Here is a 15,602-nt window from a genome sequence, read left to right as displayed (position 1 = left end):
CAGTGACATCAGTGACCTTTTAAGCGGTAGTCTCACGACCCGGATAGTAAACAATAAACATGGAGTCGTTAGTGTTGCTGGTCTTGGTGCTGTGGCTTGTTGTCACCGACAATGCCAACAGATGCTGGCAAGAGCGTATAGATGAGGCGAGGCGCATAAGGCTTCAGAAATTCTCGTAATTCTTCTCCTTCCGGGTTTACGGTGTTTACAGATCCCAGCGTGCTCGCGGGGCGTGTGTGGGCATGTGAGGACACTCCTCCTCACCAATCAGTGCACAGGGGAGTGTCTCCTCACGCCCCTAGCCCCACTCGGCTCGGTTTGGCTCACTTCAGCCCCACTCCAAAACCGTGCGAGTTTTGGGTGCTAAGCAGGGCTGAAGCGAGCTGAGTCGTGCTGTTCTGAGGTAGTCAAAACGCGAGCCGTGTCGGTCTGAAGAGAGCTGAAAAAGGGTAGTGGAAAAGGGCCAATAGATGCACACAGAAGATCATGCTGACTGTAGAGAAAAGAAGAAGATGAAGAAGCTACACTGAAAGCTGAGGATTGAGGATGTCTGGGGAAAGTAGTTGAACAATACAGGTGTTTCTGGAGAAGAAGAGCTGGAGAGGAGCTGGAGAAAGAGCTGGAGAAAGAGAGCTGGAGTGGAGCTAGAGAAGTAGATGCAGACACTAGAGAGAAAGAACAGCACAGGCTATGAATCAAACACAGTCTCAATGTTTAAGTCTCGGCTGAAAACATATCTGTTTAGTCAAGCCGAAGACAGCGAGCAATTACAGCGCGATCTAGCCAATGCCGAGGGGTGAAGTTGTGAATCGAACATGCAGTATAATGCCAACAAGTGCAAAATATTGATCGTCACGCGGAAAAAAACTCCAATCATTCACGACTACCACCTGAGCAGCACGTGCCTTCAACAAGTTGACGAAAAAAAGACTTGGGCGTGGTTATTTCAAGTAATTTAAAATGGGATTCGCACGTCTGCTCAATAGTCAACAAGGCTAACCGGATGCTTGGCTTTTTAAAAAGATCCTGTCCCTTGCTGACGGAAATTCAAGTGAGAAGGACTTTATATTTGTCGCTCGTCAAGTCACAGCTCTGTTACGCGTCTGAAGTATGGTCCCCTGCTAGTGTCAACCTTAGAAGCCTGTTAGAGAGAGTCCAACGACGTGCAACGCGCTGGATACTACAACAGCGTATTGGGGATGCTACTTACACAGACAGACTCAGAAGCCTGCACTTGCTTCCTCTGACTTATGATAGGGAGATTAGAGACTTAGTCTTTGTATATAAATGCATTAATGGCCAAACAGATTTGAACATAAACCACTACGTGTCTTTTGTAACTCATGACCGGTCTAGGGCCCAAAATCCAAAATTAATTTTAAAACCTGCACACTGCAGAACTTCAACTTATCAGGCCTCATTCTTCAATAGGATTGTTAAACCATGGAACTATGTATGTAAATATTTTTCCCCAGATAAATTCCGTAGCCTCCCTGTTTTCAAATCATCCTTGTTAGAGCTGTACTTTGAATTGCTGACCTCCACCTATAATACGGACTTTTCATGTACTTGGTCTGTGTACCGTGACTGTGGTTGCCACAGATCAATTTAGTCTAATTTTAATTGTATGATTTTTCTTTTTATATCTTCGGGGAAACACCTCGCATGGGTCGCCCGTTCGCGTTCTCCCCTTTGGGCTGACTTGCTTTATTATGTTTATTTCTTTTTTTTTAATGTTTATTTTGTAACAGTCCAATAAAGTTGGTAAAATAAAAATAAATAAATAAAATTAAAAAATAAAAGCCTTGTGTTAATGGTGTTTATGAGGTAAAGGTGTAGATCTGGAGGATCCTCAGACAGAGTGTTTTGGTAAACTGGGATGTATGGATGCCGTCAGTCCCCACTCGCTTGCTCACTCGAGTTTGTTGACGGTGTAGTGGCTGCTGCTTTATGTCCCGGGGCCCCTCATGCCTGTGTTACCTTCTGGCTCTCCCCTTTTAGTTATGCTGTCAGAGTTAGTTTTGCCGGAGTCCCTGCTTGTACTCAGTGCAATATGTATACTGTTCCTACTTATTCAGGTGACATTGGGCATACCTAACAACCTGTGTTGTCCCCCCCCCCCCCCAATCTGTCCCTCTGAGTTACAGGTCAATCCTGGGATCGAGATGCTGAACCTCTTCTGCTCCTCGGACCTGCCTGATCCATCCTGGTGCCCTGTGTTTGGTTGGAGTCTCATCGCATCGCTCCTGTGGAGGACGGCCCCATGTGGACAGCTGAAAGTCACACCTGGAGGACGCTCTGGACTCTTACAGTAATGCTTTTATGGCTGAGGACTACAGTTGACTTGCTAACTTTAGGACTGCAGTTGTCATGAACAGTTTTGCACTCAAGTTTCCATCAGTGAAGAGTTTATAACATCAACGAAACTGACTTCATGTTAAAACTGTTAATGTTATAGTCATGCTGTCTGCTGCTGCCCAAATGAGGATGGGTTCCCTTTTGAGTCTGGTTCCTCTCGAGGTTTCTTCCTCATGTCGTCTGAGGGAGTTTTTCCTTGCCACCGTCGCCACAGGCTTCATCATTGGAGATAGATTAGGGATAAAATGAGCTCGTGTTTTAAGTCATTCAAATTCTGTGAAGCTGCTTTGCCACAATGTTTATTGTTAAAAGCGCGATACAAACAAACTTGACTTGACTTGGCTTTGAGAGACAAACCTGAAGAAAGAGCTGGAAGAGCTTAAGAATGAAAATAGAAGGAAATTCTTCAGGTGAACACCTGTGAGGAAATAAGGACAAATTGAAAGAAGCTGAATGACTTCCAAATACTGGATGTGTGTCTGATCTGAGGTGAGGAAGATCAGCGAGGAGATGCAAGCTCTGGAGAAAGTAGGGTTTGTGGGCTATTATCTCACAGTGATGAGAAACAGTCACGAGTGTCAACATTATTATTATTATTATTACAGGATTATTTTCCTGCTGTAGCTGATGTTTTTTCCTCCTGAACTCATCTCATCTCATCTCATTATCTGTAGCCGCTTTATCCTGTTCTACAGGGTCGCAGGCAAGCTGGATCCTATCCCAGCTGACTACGGGCGAAAGGCGGGGTTCACCCTGGACAAGTCGCCAGGTCATCACAGGGCCCTCCTGAACTCATTTAATTTTATTTTGAATGCACACGAGCACGTGACTCTTTCAACACGTCACTGAAACAACTGCAAACAAAAAAGCAGGTGGGGCGCGAGGCTTTCGTTTCTCGGTCACGTGATACAGTCACGTCAGTCCGCGCCTCGAGCCGTGTTTCCCAAACATCTGCGTGCGCTCGCGGACGCCCCGCCCCGCCCCGCCCCGCCCCCCGCCGTCCCTCAGCGGCTCCGCGTCTCACAGCCTCAGCGGGAAGCAGCGCTGTAACATGGTGTAAAGAGAAGGGAAGATGAACCTCCGCGGATTCTTTCAGGATTTTAATCCGAGGTAAAAACTCGCAGCGGTGCTTTTTATTTATTAGTTTATTGGTGTTTGTGTACTCAGCTGTGGTTAGCACGTTAGCCAGCTAGTTATGTTGAAAGGCCTAGCATTAGCATCCTGACAGGACAGCTGGCTTTAGCCTCGTTAGCTCGCCTTATTCTGACTCCTTTAATGTAAAGTCACATCTTTAAACAACACAGATAGTCATTTTTATACAACTAAATATTACAGCCTTTATAACAGACAGTTTAGGTGAGGTTTTTTTTTTTTTTACTTGCTGCTGAGATCTAGCTAACTTTGCTGATGTCTAATGATGCCACAGTGTAGATGTCAGAGCTGGAGTTTAAACAAAATAAACACTAAAGTGGAGAAGTCTGAGTGATTAATATCAAGTGCTCAGGTGTTAAAACATCTGTACAGTGGTGCTCAGTGTGCGCCAATGTGTTTGAGGCTTTATTACAGTTAATAAGCAGGTAATAATGCATTTAAGAACAGGTTAGTGTTACTTCAGAGTTCACAGACTTTAAAATTAAACACACACTGCACATTTACTTAATAAACATTATTTAAATCTGTACAATAATATTTTATCTATTAGAGTCATAGAATGTTTTATTCCTGAACAGATATAGACCTGAGCTGACGTTGCTTGTAATTAGGCTTACTTGGGTTTAAATTGAGATTTGGATTAATTTATTTTATTTTCATAGCTTTTTGACATAATCATAAAGCAGTTTCATCTCTAATGATCAACCCAGAAGTGTTTCACACAAATCATCACCAGTTAAAAAGTTAATAACTGGAATAATAAATATAAAAACTTTGATAATGCTGAGTTCTGATTTCCACGGCCGTCACTAAATTAATACATGTCCGGTCCCCCAGGCCGAGATGGACAGACCCCATGCTGATTTAGTGAACCTGTACGTGTTGTGAAGATCGTCAGGTGATCATCAGGTGATCGTGTTAAAACAGCTCATATCACTCAGTTTGTTCACTTCTTCTCTTTCAGTAAATTCCTGATCTATGCGTGTCTGCTGCTGTTCTCCGTGCTGCTGTCTTTACGCCTGGACAGAGATATAGAGTGGAGTTACTGGGCCGTGTTTGCACCCATCTGGCTCTGGAAGCTGATGGTCATCATCGGGGCGTCAGTGGGCACCGGGGTATGGGCTCACAACCCTCAGTACAGGTCAGCAAACATCTACAATGGTTTGTTGGCGTGCACATAATTACACATCACTAAACTCTACATGTCTATTGTAATTGCGTGTGTGTAGTAGGGGCGTAAACCTCAGACTTCCATATGGCGATGATTCAGTCTTTGAGTCCACTGAATCTACTGTACCACCGTATATCATCATTTATCACCAACTCTTCAGCAATCAGTTTGTGATTGCTGCATCAATTAATTTCCAGGAAAAGAGCTGAGAGTTATGAATTCTCTGTGAGAGTCTGATACAGAAACGAGGTATAAGGAGGTGTTTATAACCTGCAGCATGCTAGAAGGAGGCTGTGGTCTCTGATGTGATGATAACCCGAAGGTCACACTAGCCATCGACAGACGACTGATGATTTTTCGTTCACATGCATGCACGTGATTTTCAGGGCTGAGGGTGAGACCTGTGTTGAGTTCAAGGCCATGCTGATCGCTGTGGGGATCCACCTCCTCCTCCTGACGTTTGAGGTTCTGGTGTGTGACCGTGTGGAGAGAGGGAAACACTTCTGGCTGCTGGTCTTCATGCCGCTTTTCTTCGTTTCGCCCGTCTCCGTGGCTGCGTGTGTGTGGGGCTTCAGGCACGATCGTTCGCTTGAGGTCAGTCACTCGATCAGATTTTAGGAGTGTGTGCTTCAGTCCCAGCTACATGTTCTTCAGCTCACAATTAACGTCTCTCTCTCTTATGTAACTCTTCTTCTCAGCTCGAGATTCTGTGTTCTGTAAACATCCTGCAGTTCATCTTCATCGCACTGCGGCTGGATAAAATCATCAACTGGCCGTGGCTGGTACGATCTCATACCCTTGCTGCAAAAAGGTCATGTGATCTGATGGTGCAGTAGTTCAGGTTCTAGTGATTGAAGTTCAGGTGTTTCATCATTCAGACTGTTTTTAAATAGTATTTTACAGAGATGTGTGTTACCGTGCCAATGGACTCTGGATATATAGATATACAGTTCACATAAAAAAAAGTTAATCACACGTTGTGGTTGAGAGGGAGTGAAGATACAGTTTTCTTTTTATTCTTTGTTAATTATTTATCGGTTTGTTTTTGTGCAGGTGGTGTGTGTGCCGCTGTGGATTCTCATGTCATTCCTGTGTCTGGTGGTACTTTATTACATCGTCTGGTCTGTGCTTTTCCTGCGATCGATGGATGTGATCGCAGAACAGCGGCGCACACACATCACCATGGCCATCAGCTGGATGGCCATCGTTGTACCCCTGCTGACCTTTGAGGTATTAGATTCGTGTGTGTGTGTGTGTGTGCGCGTGCTTACATAGTCGTTAATTTTTTCCTCAGTACTGTCTTTGGTATAAAGTTGTTTGTTGATGAGTTATCACTTTGCATACGTTTAAATTAATTTAATTAAATAGCATAAAAGCAAAATAAATAGTGTTCTACATTTCAAAACGTGACTCTCAGCATTTGGTCCACAGTGTCCTGAATTTCAGTTTTTCGTTTCCATCCAGTACAAAACTGGAGTTTATAATTTTTTGTTTATTTCTCCCCATTATATGTTTCTTTTTCAATTCACATTTTACACCAGATCCTCCTCGTGCACAAGTTAGATGGTCATTACGAGTCCAAATTTGTGCCGGTCTTTGTGCCGCTCTGGATCTCCCTGGTGACGCTGATGGCAACTACGTTCGGCCAAAAAGGAGGCAATCACTGTAAGTCAGATCCCTTCATAGATATCATGCCCTTTTCACTGCAGTGTATCTGTTTAGTTCTGTAGGACACGGGGAGTGTAACGATTTGTTCATTTTCCCACGGTATCAGTCAGAATCCATCCCGACATCACAGCATCGATGATATGAGGAAACAAAATCAGTCACATGTTAAAAACACTTAAAATTTGAATAGTGAAATAAATCTTGCTCATGTGCTGCTCTGTTTGTTTCTTCATTCTCGTCTCACGTCAGTGCTCAGAGCACCTGCGGTTAACGTTCCTCTAGTATTTATAGAAACACATCGGGGTGGAACGATACACTCCAGTCACGATTCGATTCACGATAGTGACTTCACAATTTCAATTTGATTCTCAGAATATTTTGAACAAAATTTGTAGAAAAATTATGAAAAGACTTGCAAAACAATGTGCATTTTGGTCTTTATAAACTAAATAAATTAAAAACTGCTCCGAACAGAGGTTTAAAGCAGCACTAGGTAGGAATTTTACCTTAAAATATCAGCTTCAAAATCATTTTAATGGTTCGTTGATCAGGAGAAAGGCTTGTCTTCTATTCCGAGTCCACGCCCGGTTCATCAGTTATAGCACGATGTAACTCTGGTGGGCCGTGTCCCTGAGACCTCTCATGAGAACTGTATGATGCTTTACGGCACCCGGCTAGCTTCCAAAATCAGTGAGGTGAAGAGAACAAAAGAACTGCTGCTGGAGGAAGTCAGAAAGAGAAAAAGAGACTGAAGAAGAGTAAATCAGACTGGAGTTTACTCGCTGGTGAAAGTGAAGAGAGAGAGAAGTCTGTGAGACAGACGCAGAGCTGGACTTCTGTCTGTTCAACTCAGACGTAATATCACATTCGCTGCCTTGCTGTGTATCGTGTTGTTGCACTTGCTTGATGTTTGGCTGTTAGCAAAGTTGTCCACTCACTAGCTTTTCATCATAAACCAAGTTGGCAAACCTGCTGGGTGGCACGGTGGTGTAGTGGTTAGCACTGTCGCCTCACAGGAAGAAGGTCCGGGTTCGAGCCCCGTGGCCGGCGAGGGCCTTTCTGTGCGGAGTTTGCATGTTCTCCCCGTGTCCGCGTGGGTTTCCTCCGGGTGCTCCGGTTTCCCCCACAGTCCAAAGACATGCAGGTTAGGTTAACTGGTGACTCTAAATTGAGCGTAGGTGTGAATGTGAGTGTGAATGGTTGTCTGTGTCTATGTGTCAGCCCTGTGATGACCTGGCGACTTGTCCAGGGTGAACCCCGCCTTTCGCCCGCAGTCAGCTGGGATAGGCTCCAGCTCGCCTGCGACCCTGTAGAACAGGATAAAGCGGCTACAGATAATGAGATGAGATGAGCAAACCTGCTCGATAACACTCAGACATCAGTTGTGGGAATACGTGCCATTGATACCCAAGTTTGCATCACTGTGTGTCAGGGACAAATATGTTTAATAAGGTTAATTTAGTTGACTAGCTGTTCTTTGACTGTTAGAGTCCCCAGGATTAGATAGGTCCATGTTAGTATGGTTCTGGTTATGTTAGCTTAGCATGCTATGCTACTATTCCTAGTTGTGTGCAATACTTGTGCGAACTTTGACTTACAGCGCAGCAAAAAAAATGTCTGAGCTGCATGTTTACGTCAGGACCTGAATAATGATCTGTCTCATGGCTAACAGGAAAACAACGACAATATGACAGCAGAGTTACACCCCTGCCAACGTTACTGATTAAAGATTGTGATGTAGGCTGTAACCTTATCAGTGTTCTCCCTGTCTCACGGAGATTTTCAGTTTCTCCAGATGACAAAAGTCTTCTAACTTCAGTCTGATCAGGCGAGCATGCAAATCAATAAATTCATCTCATGCCAACACGTTTTTCAGTCTTTGTCAAGCTCATGTCAAATAAACCTTAAACGCTTGTAGCTTCCACACCTGTCTCAGCAAGTTTGTAATAAATTACACCACTCAGTGTGTATTATGTGCAGTGTGTGTCTCTATCATCTCAATTACACACAAACTCCACATTCACACACTTACCAAACACTGTCTATGGCATGAAAATGGAAATATGGTCTTTCAGCAAAACTTATCACAATAAATAAAGCTGCGTATCATATTTGTATAAAGCCCTGTAATGTGACTCTAACTGGTCCGCTGATGTGGGTCTTTGGCGTTTCCAGCATCTCTGACCCTTTTTTTTATTCTGTTTAAGCCACGCCCATTTTAAGTACAGATATTACATTCTTCTCTCTGACATTCTGCTCGTTCCTCTCCTCCACAGGGTGGTTCGGCATTCGTAAGGACTTCTGTCAGTTCCTGCTGGAACTCTTTCCTTTCCTGCGGGAGTACGGCAACATCTCCTACGACCTGCAGCATGAAGACTCAGAGGTCTCTGAAGAGCTTCCTGCCCATGAGCCGCCTAAAATCGCGCCGATATTCCGCAAGAAAACGGGCGTCGTCATCACACAGAGTCCTGGGAAGTACTTTGTGCCACCACCTAAGTTATGCATCGACATGCCGGATTAAAAATAAACTCAGAATTCTTTGAGCAGAGAGACAGGAGTGTAGTGCCATGGACCAGAGTTCACTTCAAGTCAGCAGAGGAACACCAGAAGTGAGTGAAACAGACCAGATGGGAAAAACCAAAACGTTTTAGAGGACCTCAGCTCTTGAGTGCTGAAAACTTTTTACAGAAACCTGCTGAAAAGGGGCTGGAATGAAGTGAGCACGGCTTGCTGTTTGACTCCCCCCCCGTGATGTTTTCCACACTCCTACGTTCCATCACTCCTTTAACCCTCCTTTAACCCTCTGTAGTTTTTCCAGAGTAAGTGGTGTACAATGTGGAGAAAGTTACAGAGCTAAGCCAAAGAACATTCGATGGTTCATGAAGCTGGAGAAGCTGGAGTAATGTCCAGGGCTGCCATTTTTTTTTCTAGCAATACATGTTCCATTTGGGTTTTTTTTCCAATCTTTGTCCAAGTATGGCAGCAGCGAACAATTTAATTCTTTTGCCATCACTTGATGTTTGTAGTTGATCAGTCAGTGTTTAGTGGAGAAGCTCGAGGACACTGACTCACCAACACACAGCTCATGTTTTTGTTTATGGACCATGTGGAAGTATTTGTACCCTTATCACACAGTGATGTGTGTATTTAAGATGACTGTCTGTCGTTTTATTCTCACTGGCTGACCCGTTTCCTGTTTTATTAGAGAAAAATAATCCAGTTCTGAAGCAGCTCTATTTAACACTAACAGCTGAATATAAGAAACCATCTTCTCTTCAAGCCATCACACACGAGGCTTGTGCGATATTGATTTTTCCCTGGTTATGATTTACCATTACGTTTAATCATCCAGGACCTAAAAAAAGACATGAAAACAAGCATTTTTTAAAAAAAAAATCACGATAAACGATTTAATCGTGCAGAGCATTTCCACCGTGTCATGTGTACGGAGGCTGGAGAGGAGTCACTATTACAGCTGTGGGGTCAGGAACTGCTTACAGGCAGAGACCATCACGCACACAGCTGGATGGGGATTTGTAGTTTTAAAAAAAATATATATATATATATATATATATATATATATATATATATATATATATAAACTGTAAATGTTCTCTATAATTCCTTTTATAAATGAGTTGTGTGAAATCCACATGGCCGATATTTTCACTGTCGATCTGCTGCTCAGTGTTTGAAGTGTCTGAGCTCTGACTGCAGCATGAGAGCAGAAATACTCGCTCACTTTTTAGTGATCATCACCGTTAACATTATTCACAGTGTTAGATTTGATACTTTGCTGTCAGAATGTTTACTTTCTTTAAAAGAGTTTTTAAAAATGTTTTCCTTTTTCTCATTTGAAAGTTCCAAAAAACAAAAGTGCCACTGTGAACCATTTTTGGACAATTTTTTCCCCTAACAGGAACACACTTATAGATTTTATTTCACATTAATGAACTAAAACATTCTCCATTTCCCGTCCCAGAAACCGAGAGCGCCGCGAGTCCAGTCAAGAGCATGCGAGATGGTGGAAGGGGGCGGGGCTTCCAGGTGACGTCAGTTATCAGAGTTCAGAGCATCCACACAACTGTTACCGTGGCAAGACACACAGGTGGAGTTACTGTTACGCCGCCCGAAGTAGATTACATTCTTAACATCACAGTGTTGCAGTGTTTTATTCAGCTTATACCGCAGCCATTTCACAACAATTACACTGTTTAATTTATTAACAAACGACACGTCACACATTTTAACAGTTTAATGCTGTGGAACATCTAAGAGACGAATTAGTTCCTGTTCTCACTTAACGTTATAGCAGCAATAAACCTCTCTCGCTCTCGCTCCTGAACACTTTCCTGAGCTGGGAAACTTTGACTGTTACAACTGAAACCCCTTCCATAAATGTTAAATAAACATCTCCTAATAAAACATCATCACATCAATGATTATACATTTTACTTTATTGGAGCGTCCCTGTGTGTGAGTTGTTACTATAGAAACCATAACACAGTGGAATGAATGCATTAATTTAAACTTGTCGTTCATGTTACAGCTGGAATTTCTCGAGCTGTTACACAGAAACAGTGCACACCTTCTGACCAATCAGATGTGAGCATTCAGCCGTACTCTCGTATAAATCTCTATATCGCACAAGCCTAACACACATACAGTACATATACACTCTTGTATGTGTAGATATACAATACAGTATAATATATTCTGAAGTAGACCGTTTATCAGGCATTTCCAGATGTACTTTAGTTAAAGCAGCTTGGGTATTTCTGCTTTTTTAGACGCACACTTGTAAACGTGTAAAAGTGTACTCAGCTGGTCTGAGGGAGCAGCAGTGGAGTTCCTGGTAGCAGATACGGACCAACGTGTTGTTCACACTACATCTGTACTATTAGTCGTGTAAAAGTGTTGAAACTCTTTACATTAAAATATTATGCAAAATATTATGGATTTTTCTTCTTTGCAATTCAGTTCAATAAAAAGATGATGTCGGTGGTACAACAGGTCATAAACATCAGAAGTACAGCGACACTGAGTGTGTAATGTGTTTAATGTGTTAATATAACGTGAGAGCATTGCCTGAAGTACTACACCACTGTAACGTTCATAAGCTGGTTAAGTCCCAACACCCTTCATCATTTTACTAATATATTTATGGTGTTGTATCATGACATGTTCCATTCATACACATTACACAAAACTGTTGTTATAATGAGCTCCATTCTTCAGGGAAGGCTCTCCACTAGATTTTGGGGCGTGGCTGTGAGGATGTGTGTTCATTCAGCTATTGAGGTTTTTCACCTGACGTCACAGGGTCACGTGACGCCCCGGTGTCCGCCATTTTGAAGGTCAAGCTACATACTAATGCTGCAGACAGAGAGGGAGAACCAGCTTGAAAAAAAACGTGTTACAGACACCGGATCCAGTGTAAATAGCTGCCGGAGCGCGCTCCGGCTTGCTCCCCCTCAAATTAAGCAGCACGCTCCGGCTTGCTCCCGGAGTGCTCCGGCCGAGGTTCCGGAGCGCGCTCCGGCTTGCTCCCCCTCAAATTAAGCAGCACGCTCCGGCTTGCTCCCGGAGTGCTCCGGCCGAGGTTCCGGAGCGCGCTCCGGCTTGCTCCCCCTCAAATTAAGCAGCGCGCTCCGGCTTGCTCCCGGAGTGCTCCGGCCAAGGTTCCGGAGCGCGCTCCGGCTTGCTCCCCCTCAAATTAAGCAGCGCGCTCCGGCTTGCTCCCGGGAGCAAGCCGGAGCGCGCTGCTTAATTTGAGGGGGAGCAAGCCGGAGCACGCTCCGGCAGCTATTTACACTGGATCCGGTGTAAATAGCTGCCGGATCATAATTACAGTAAACTAGTAAATCCAGTAAAGGAAAAACTTGAGACTGAAAGGTTTTAACAGTCATCCAAATGACTGAACGTAAACATTGCTACAGTAACATACTAGCTACTATGTTGTTGACATTAGCTAGTGCTAACAGCTAGCTGCTAGTACACTGCTACAGCACAGACACCGACCCTAATAATACAGTTCTTGGTCATTGCCTGGTAACAGCAAATTTATAACGGGCCATGTCTCAACAGACTAAGAAGTTATTTCAATGACATTTAATAACATTTTGTTTATCCTGAGGAGCGAAAGTAAATGAAAATGTGAACAAACCTTAGCTGTAATAAGATGGCGACCACCGGCTCCAGGGACGACCCGCTGATGTAGGCATGTTACCCAGCCTGACACAAAATATCTGTAGGCATCCAAACTCTTATACGCTTTCAGATCAATACCTGTGTATGGCGATGGGTTTTTAACGACATAGGTATACAGATCATGTGGGCCGAAGTCAGGTAAAGACGAGGGCTTCGTGTACTTCCGTACGTCAGTGAACAATCCTGGTGGAAGCAGGTAAACGTCGTTCTCTAAGCCTGCTAACCTCAATTTTTGCAAATCCCTCTCCCTCTGCTCGCCCTGTAAATGCCCTACGTCGCTGGATAGTGAAGGTGTTTTCTGCATCTCGCTCCTTTTTCTTTTATGTTTTTCGTTTGTCGCCTTCCTCGCATTCAAACTGATTCGAGCCGTGACGTCCAAAATGGCAGCCTAACGATGCATCACATGACTTGGTCACGTGGGTGAAAAACCTCAATAAGAGCATTAGTGAGATCAGACACTGACGTTGAGGAGATTCCAGTTCATCCCAAAGGTGTTCAGTGGGGTTGAGTTCAGTCAGGGCTCTGTGCAGGACACTCGAGTTCTTCACTCCAACCTTCACACACCACGTCTTCATGGAGTTCCATACATGTCAACCTTTAGTTCCCCATGCCCTGACAAAATCTGTACTTTTCTCTTACACACACCCATGAGCCCTTATACACGAGAAAAAACTCCAATATATAATCCAAAGCACTGATAGTTTTACTCCACATTATACACTCCGATTGTAATCAGCATATTTATCACACTGCATCAAGTTAAAGGGATCAAATAAGCATGTACTGAATAAAAAGAAATTTTAGATCCCAGAGAAAACAACTGAATTAAAAAGGACTACATGTCCAGTCAAGTAAATGATTATCTACTAAAGAGAATTACTGAACTATAAACTTAATTATTTAATATACATTGCATCAGTAATACCAGAATTATTGATGTAAATTTTGAAAATAAAATGTATTAATATTAAATAGTTCATAAAAATTACACAAAGTTCTATTTGGCAAGTGTTGACATCACGGACAATATTACACTCCACCAAAGAGAATTACTGGAAATATAACAGCAGTACTGAGTCGGTATGTTAATTAAAATAGTAGGTTACATGTAATAAATTATATATAATCATGTCAAACAGGAAATGAAGTTTAGTAAAAGTTCCATTTGAGAAAAAAGTGTTGACGCCACAAGCAGTGTTCGATCCAACTAAAGATGACTGAACCACATCAAGTATATTATGGAAACAAGGATAACTGAAAATATTAATAAATTATGAAGTTAAATTGAAAAATCTTCCCAGTAATTTATAACAAGAATTTAAATCTTATTCCTTTTTGGAGTGTTCTTTGCTGTACAAAGATGTTGCAGATTTGGCACGAGCTATAATATCACTGCTTGGGTTGCAGTTGTAGCTCCTCATCACACTTCATTTTAATTTGCAGATGTGCAGTTCATGTGTCTGCAGCCGTATTTTTTCTGTCCTCAGGATGAATTTCCCTAACCAATGAAAAAGCCCTCTCACTATCTGCATCGCTCTGTGGGAGGCACAGCAAAGCAGTAAAAAGTTGTTTCAGCATTGGAAACCTGGCAACACCCAGAGCAGCTTTTACATCCAAGACCTTTCCCCAATATACATCTATTATTTTCCTGGTCAATAAAAGAAAATCAGAGCACGGCAAACGTGTAGATGGTGTAAAATTGCTTCCATCCCCGACTACACATTTTAGAGACAGGTTACCGACGGTCGTTACCACCATTACTCTTCATTCAATACTTTTCCAGTTTACTGACGACTGATGGTAGTAACGAGTGTTGGTCATCTGTGTCTACATATAATGTCTATCAGCAATTAAAAGGTTTAGGGAAGTGAAACCAGAAATCGCCGGGTAACTATAGTTACTGTTGTATAAATGGCAACTCCCAGTATCGCCTCCCTAAGAAGAAGAAACCTTTATTCGTCACATGCACACTTCAAGCACAGTGAGATTCATCCTCTGCATTTAATCCATCTGAAGCAGTGAACACATGCACACACCCAGAGCAGTGGGCAGCCACACCAGAGCGCCCGGGGAGCAGTCAGGGGTTCGGTACCTCGCTCAAGGGCACCTCAGCCCAAGGCCGCCCCACGTCAACCTAACTACATGTCTTTGGACTGTGGGGGAAACCGGAGCACCCAGAGGAAACCCACACAGACACGGGGAGAACATGCAAACTCCACACAGAAAGGCCCTCGCCGGCCACGGGGCTCGAACCCGGACCTTCTTGCTGTGAGGCAACAGTGCTAACCACTACACCACCGAACTGTTAAATTATCATCATAATGGAGGAAGCTTTCCTACATGCAAACAGTAAAAACTTAAAAAATTTAAAAAACGCAAATGCTTACCGGGCGGCACGGTGGTGTAGTGGTTAGCGCTGTCGCCTCACAGCAAGACGGTCCGGGTTCGAGCCCCGGGGCCGGCGAGGGCCTTTCTGTACAGAGTTTGCATGTTCTCCCCGTGTCCGCGTGGGTTTCCTCCGGGTGCTCCGGTTTCCCCCACAGTCCAAAGACATGCAGGTTAGGTTAACTGGTGACTCTAAATTGAGCGTAGGTGTGAATGTGAGTGTGAATGGTTGTCTGTGTCTATGTGTCAGCCCTGTGATGACCTGGCGACTTGTCCAGGGTGAACCCCGCCTTTCGCCCGTAGTCAGCTGGGATAGGATCCAGCTCGCCTGCGACCCTGTAGAACAGGATAAAGCGGCTACAGATAATGAGATGAGAGACACACACAGAGTTACCTGTGAGTCCTCTTAAAGAGAGAGCTGTAACAACAACAAACGTATTTTTATGAAATGGAGGATTAGTGAGGGGATTCGAACACAATCAGGATTAAGGATAAAGTTGGTTTTCTGTCTTATTACAGTCTCTTTATTTACATAAATGCAAATATAATGGAAGGGTAAAGGTGTGTGTGTGTGTGTGTGTTGACTGCCTCACCTGTAAAGGTGTATGTGGTGAACGGGGGGAGGAGCCGCGCTCAGGAAGTAAAGGCACACTGCCCT

The 15,602-nt window shown here is 43.6% G+C and overlaps 1 protein-coding gene across 3 annotated transcripts; it reads left to right on the top strand.

Annotated features, from left to right (window-relative positions):
• The first annotated feature begins 3,355 nt into the window (after positions 1-3,355).
• tmem185 (transmembrane protein 185) lies at positions 3,356-11,301 on the top strand. 3 transcript variants are annotated; one of them, XR_009655823.1, is made up of 8 exons: positions 3,356-3,468; positions 4,475-4,651; positions 5,068-5,275; positions 5,380-5,463; positions 5,735-5,911; positions 6,223-6,346; positions 8,626-8,958; positions 10,332-11,301. XR_009655823.1 is itself a non-coding variant. In XM_060936572.1 (7 exons), exons 1-7 carry the CDS (start codon positions 3,431-3,433, stop codon positions 8,868-8,870), a joined length of 1,053 nt encoding a protein of 350 aa, XP_060792555.1. In that variant the 5' UTR covers positions 3,356-3,430; the 3' UTR covers positions 8,871-11,301. The 3 variants fall into 3 exon arrangements, 1 of the variants encoding a protein (XP_060792555.1); XR_009655822.1 differs by having other exon boundaries at positions 8,626-10,457; positions 11,140-11,301; XM_060936572.1 differs by having other exon boundaries at positions 8,626-11,301.
• The last annotated feature ends 4,301 nt before the right edge of the window (positions 11,302-15,602 follow it).

The sequence above is a fragment of the Neoarius graeffei genome, chromosome 12 (genome assembly GCF_027579695.1).
Source record: "Neoarius graeffei isolate fNeoGra1 chromosome 12, fNeoGra1.pri, whole genome shotgun sequence".
Classification (NCBI taxonomy): Eukaryota; Metazoa; Chordata; class Actinopteri; order Siluriformes; family Ariidae; genus Neoarius; species Neoarius graeffei.
Note: the sequence above shows the minus strand (reverse complement) of the source record. Positions and strands in the feature narration are given on the sequence as shown.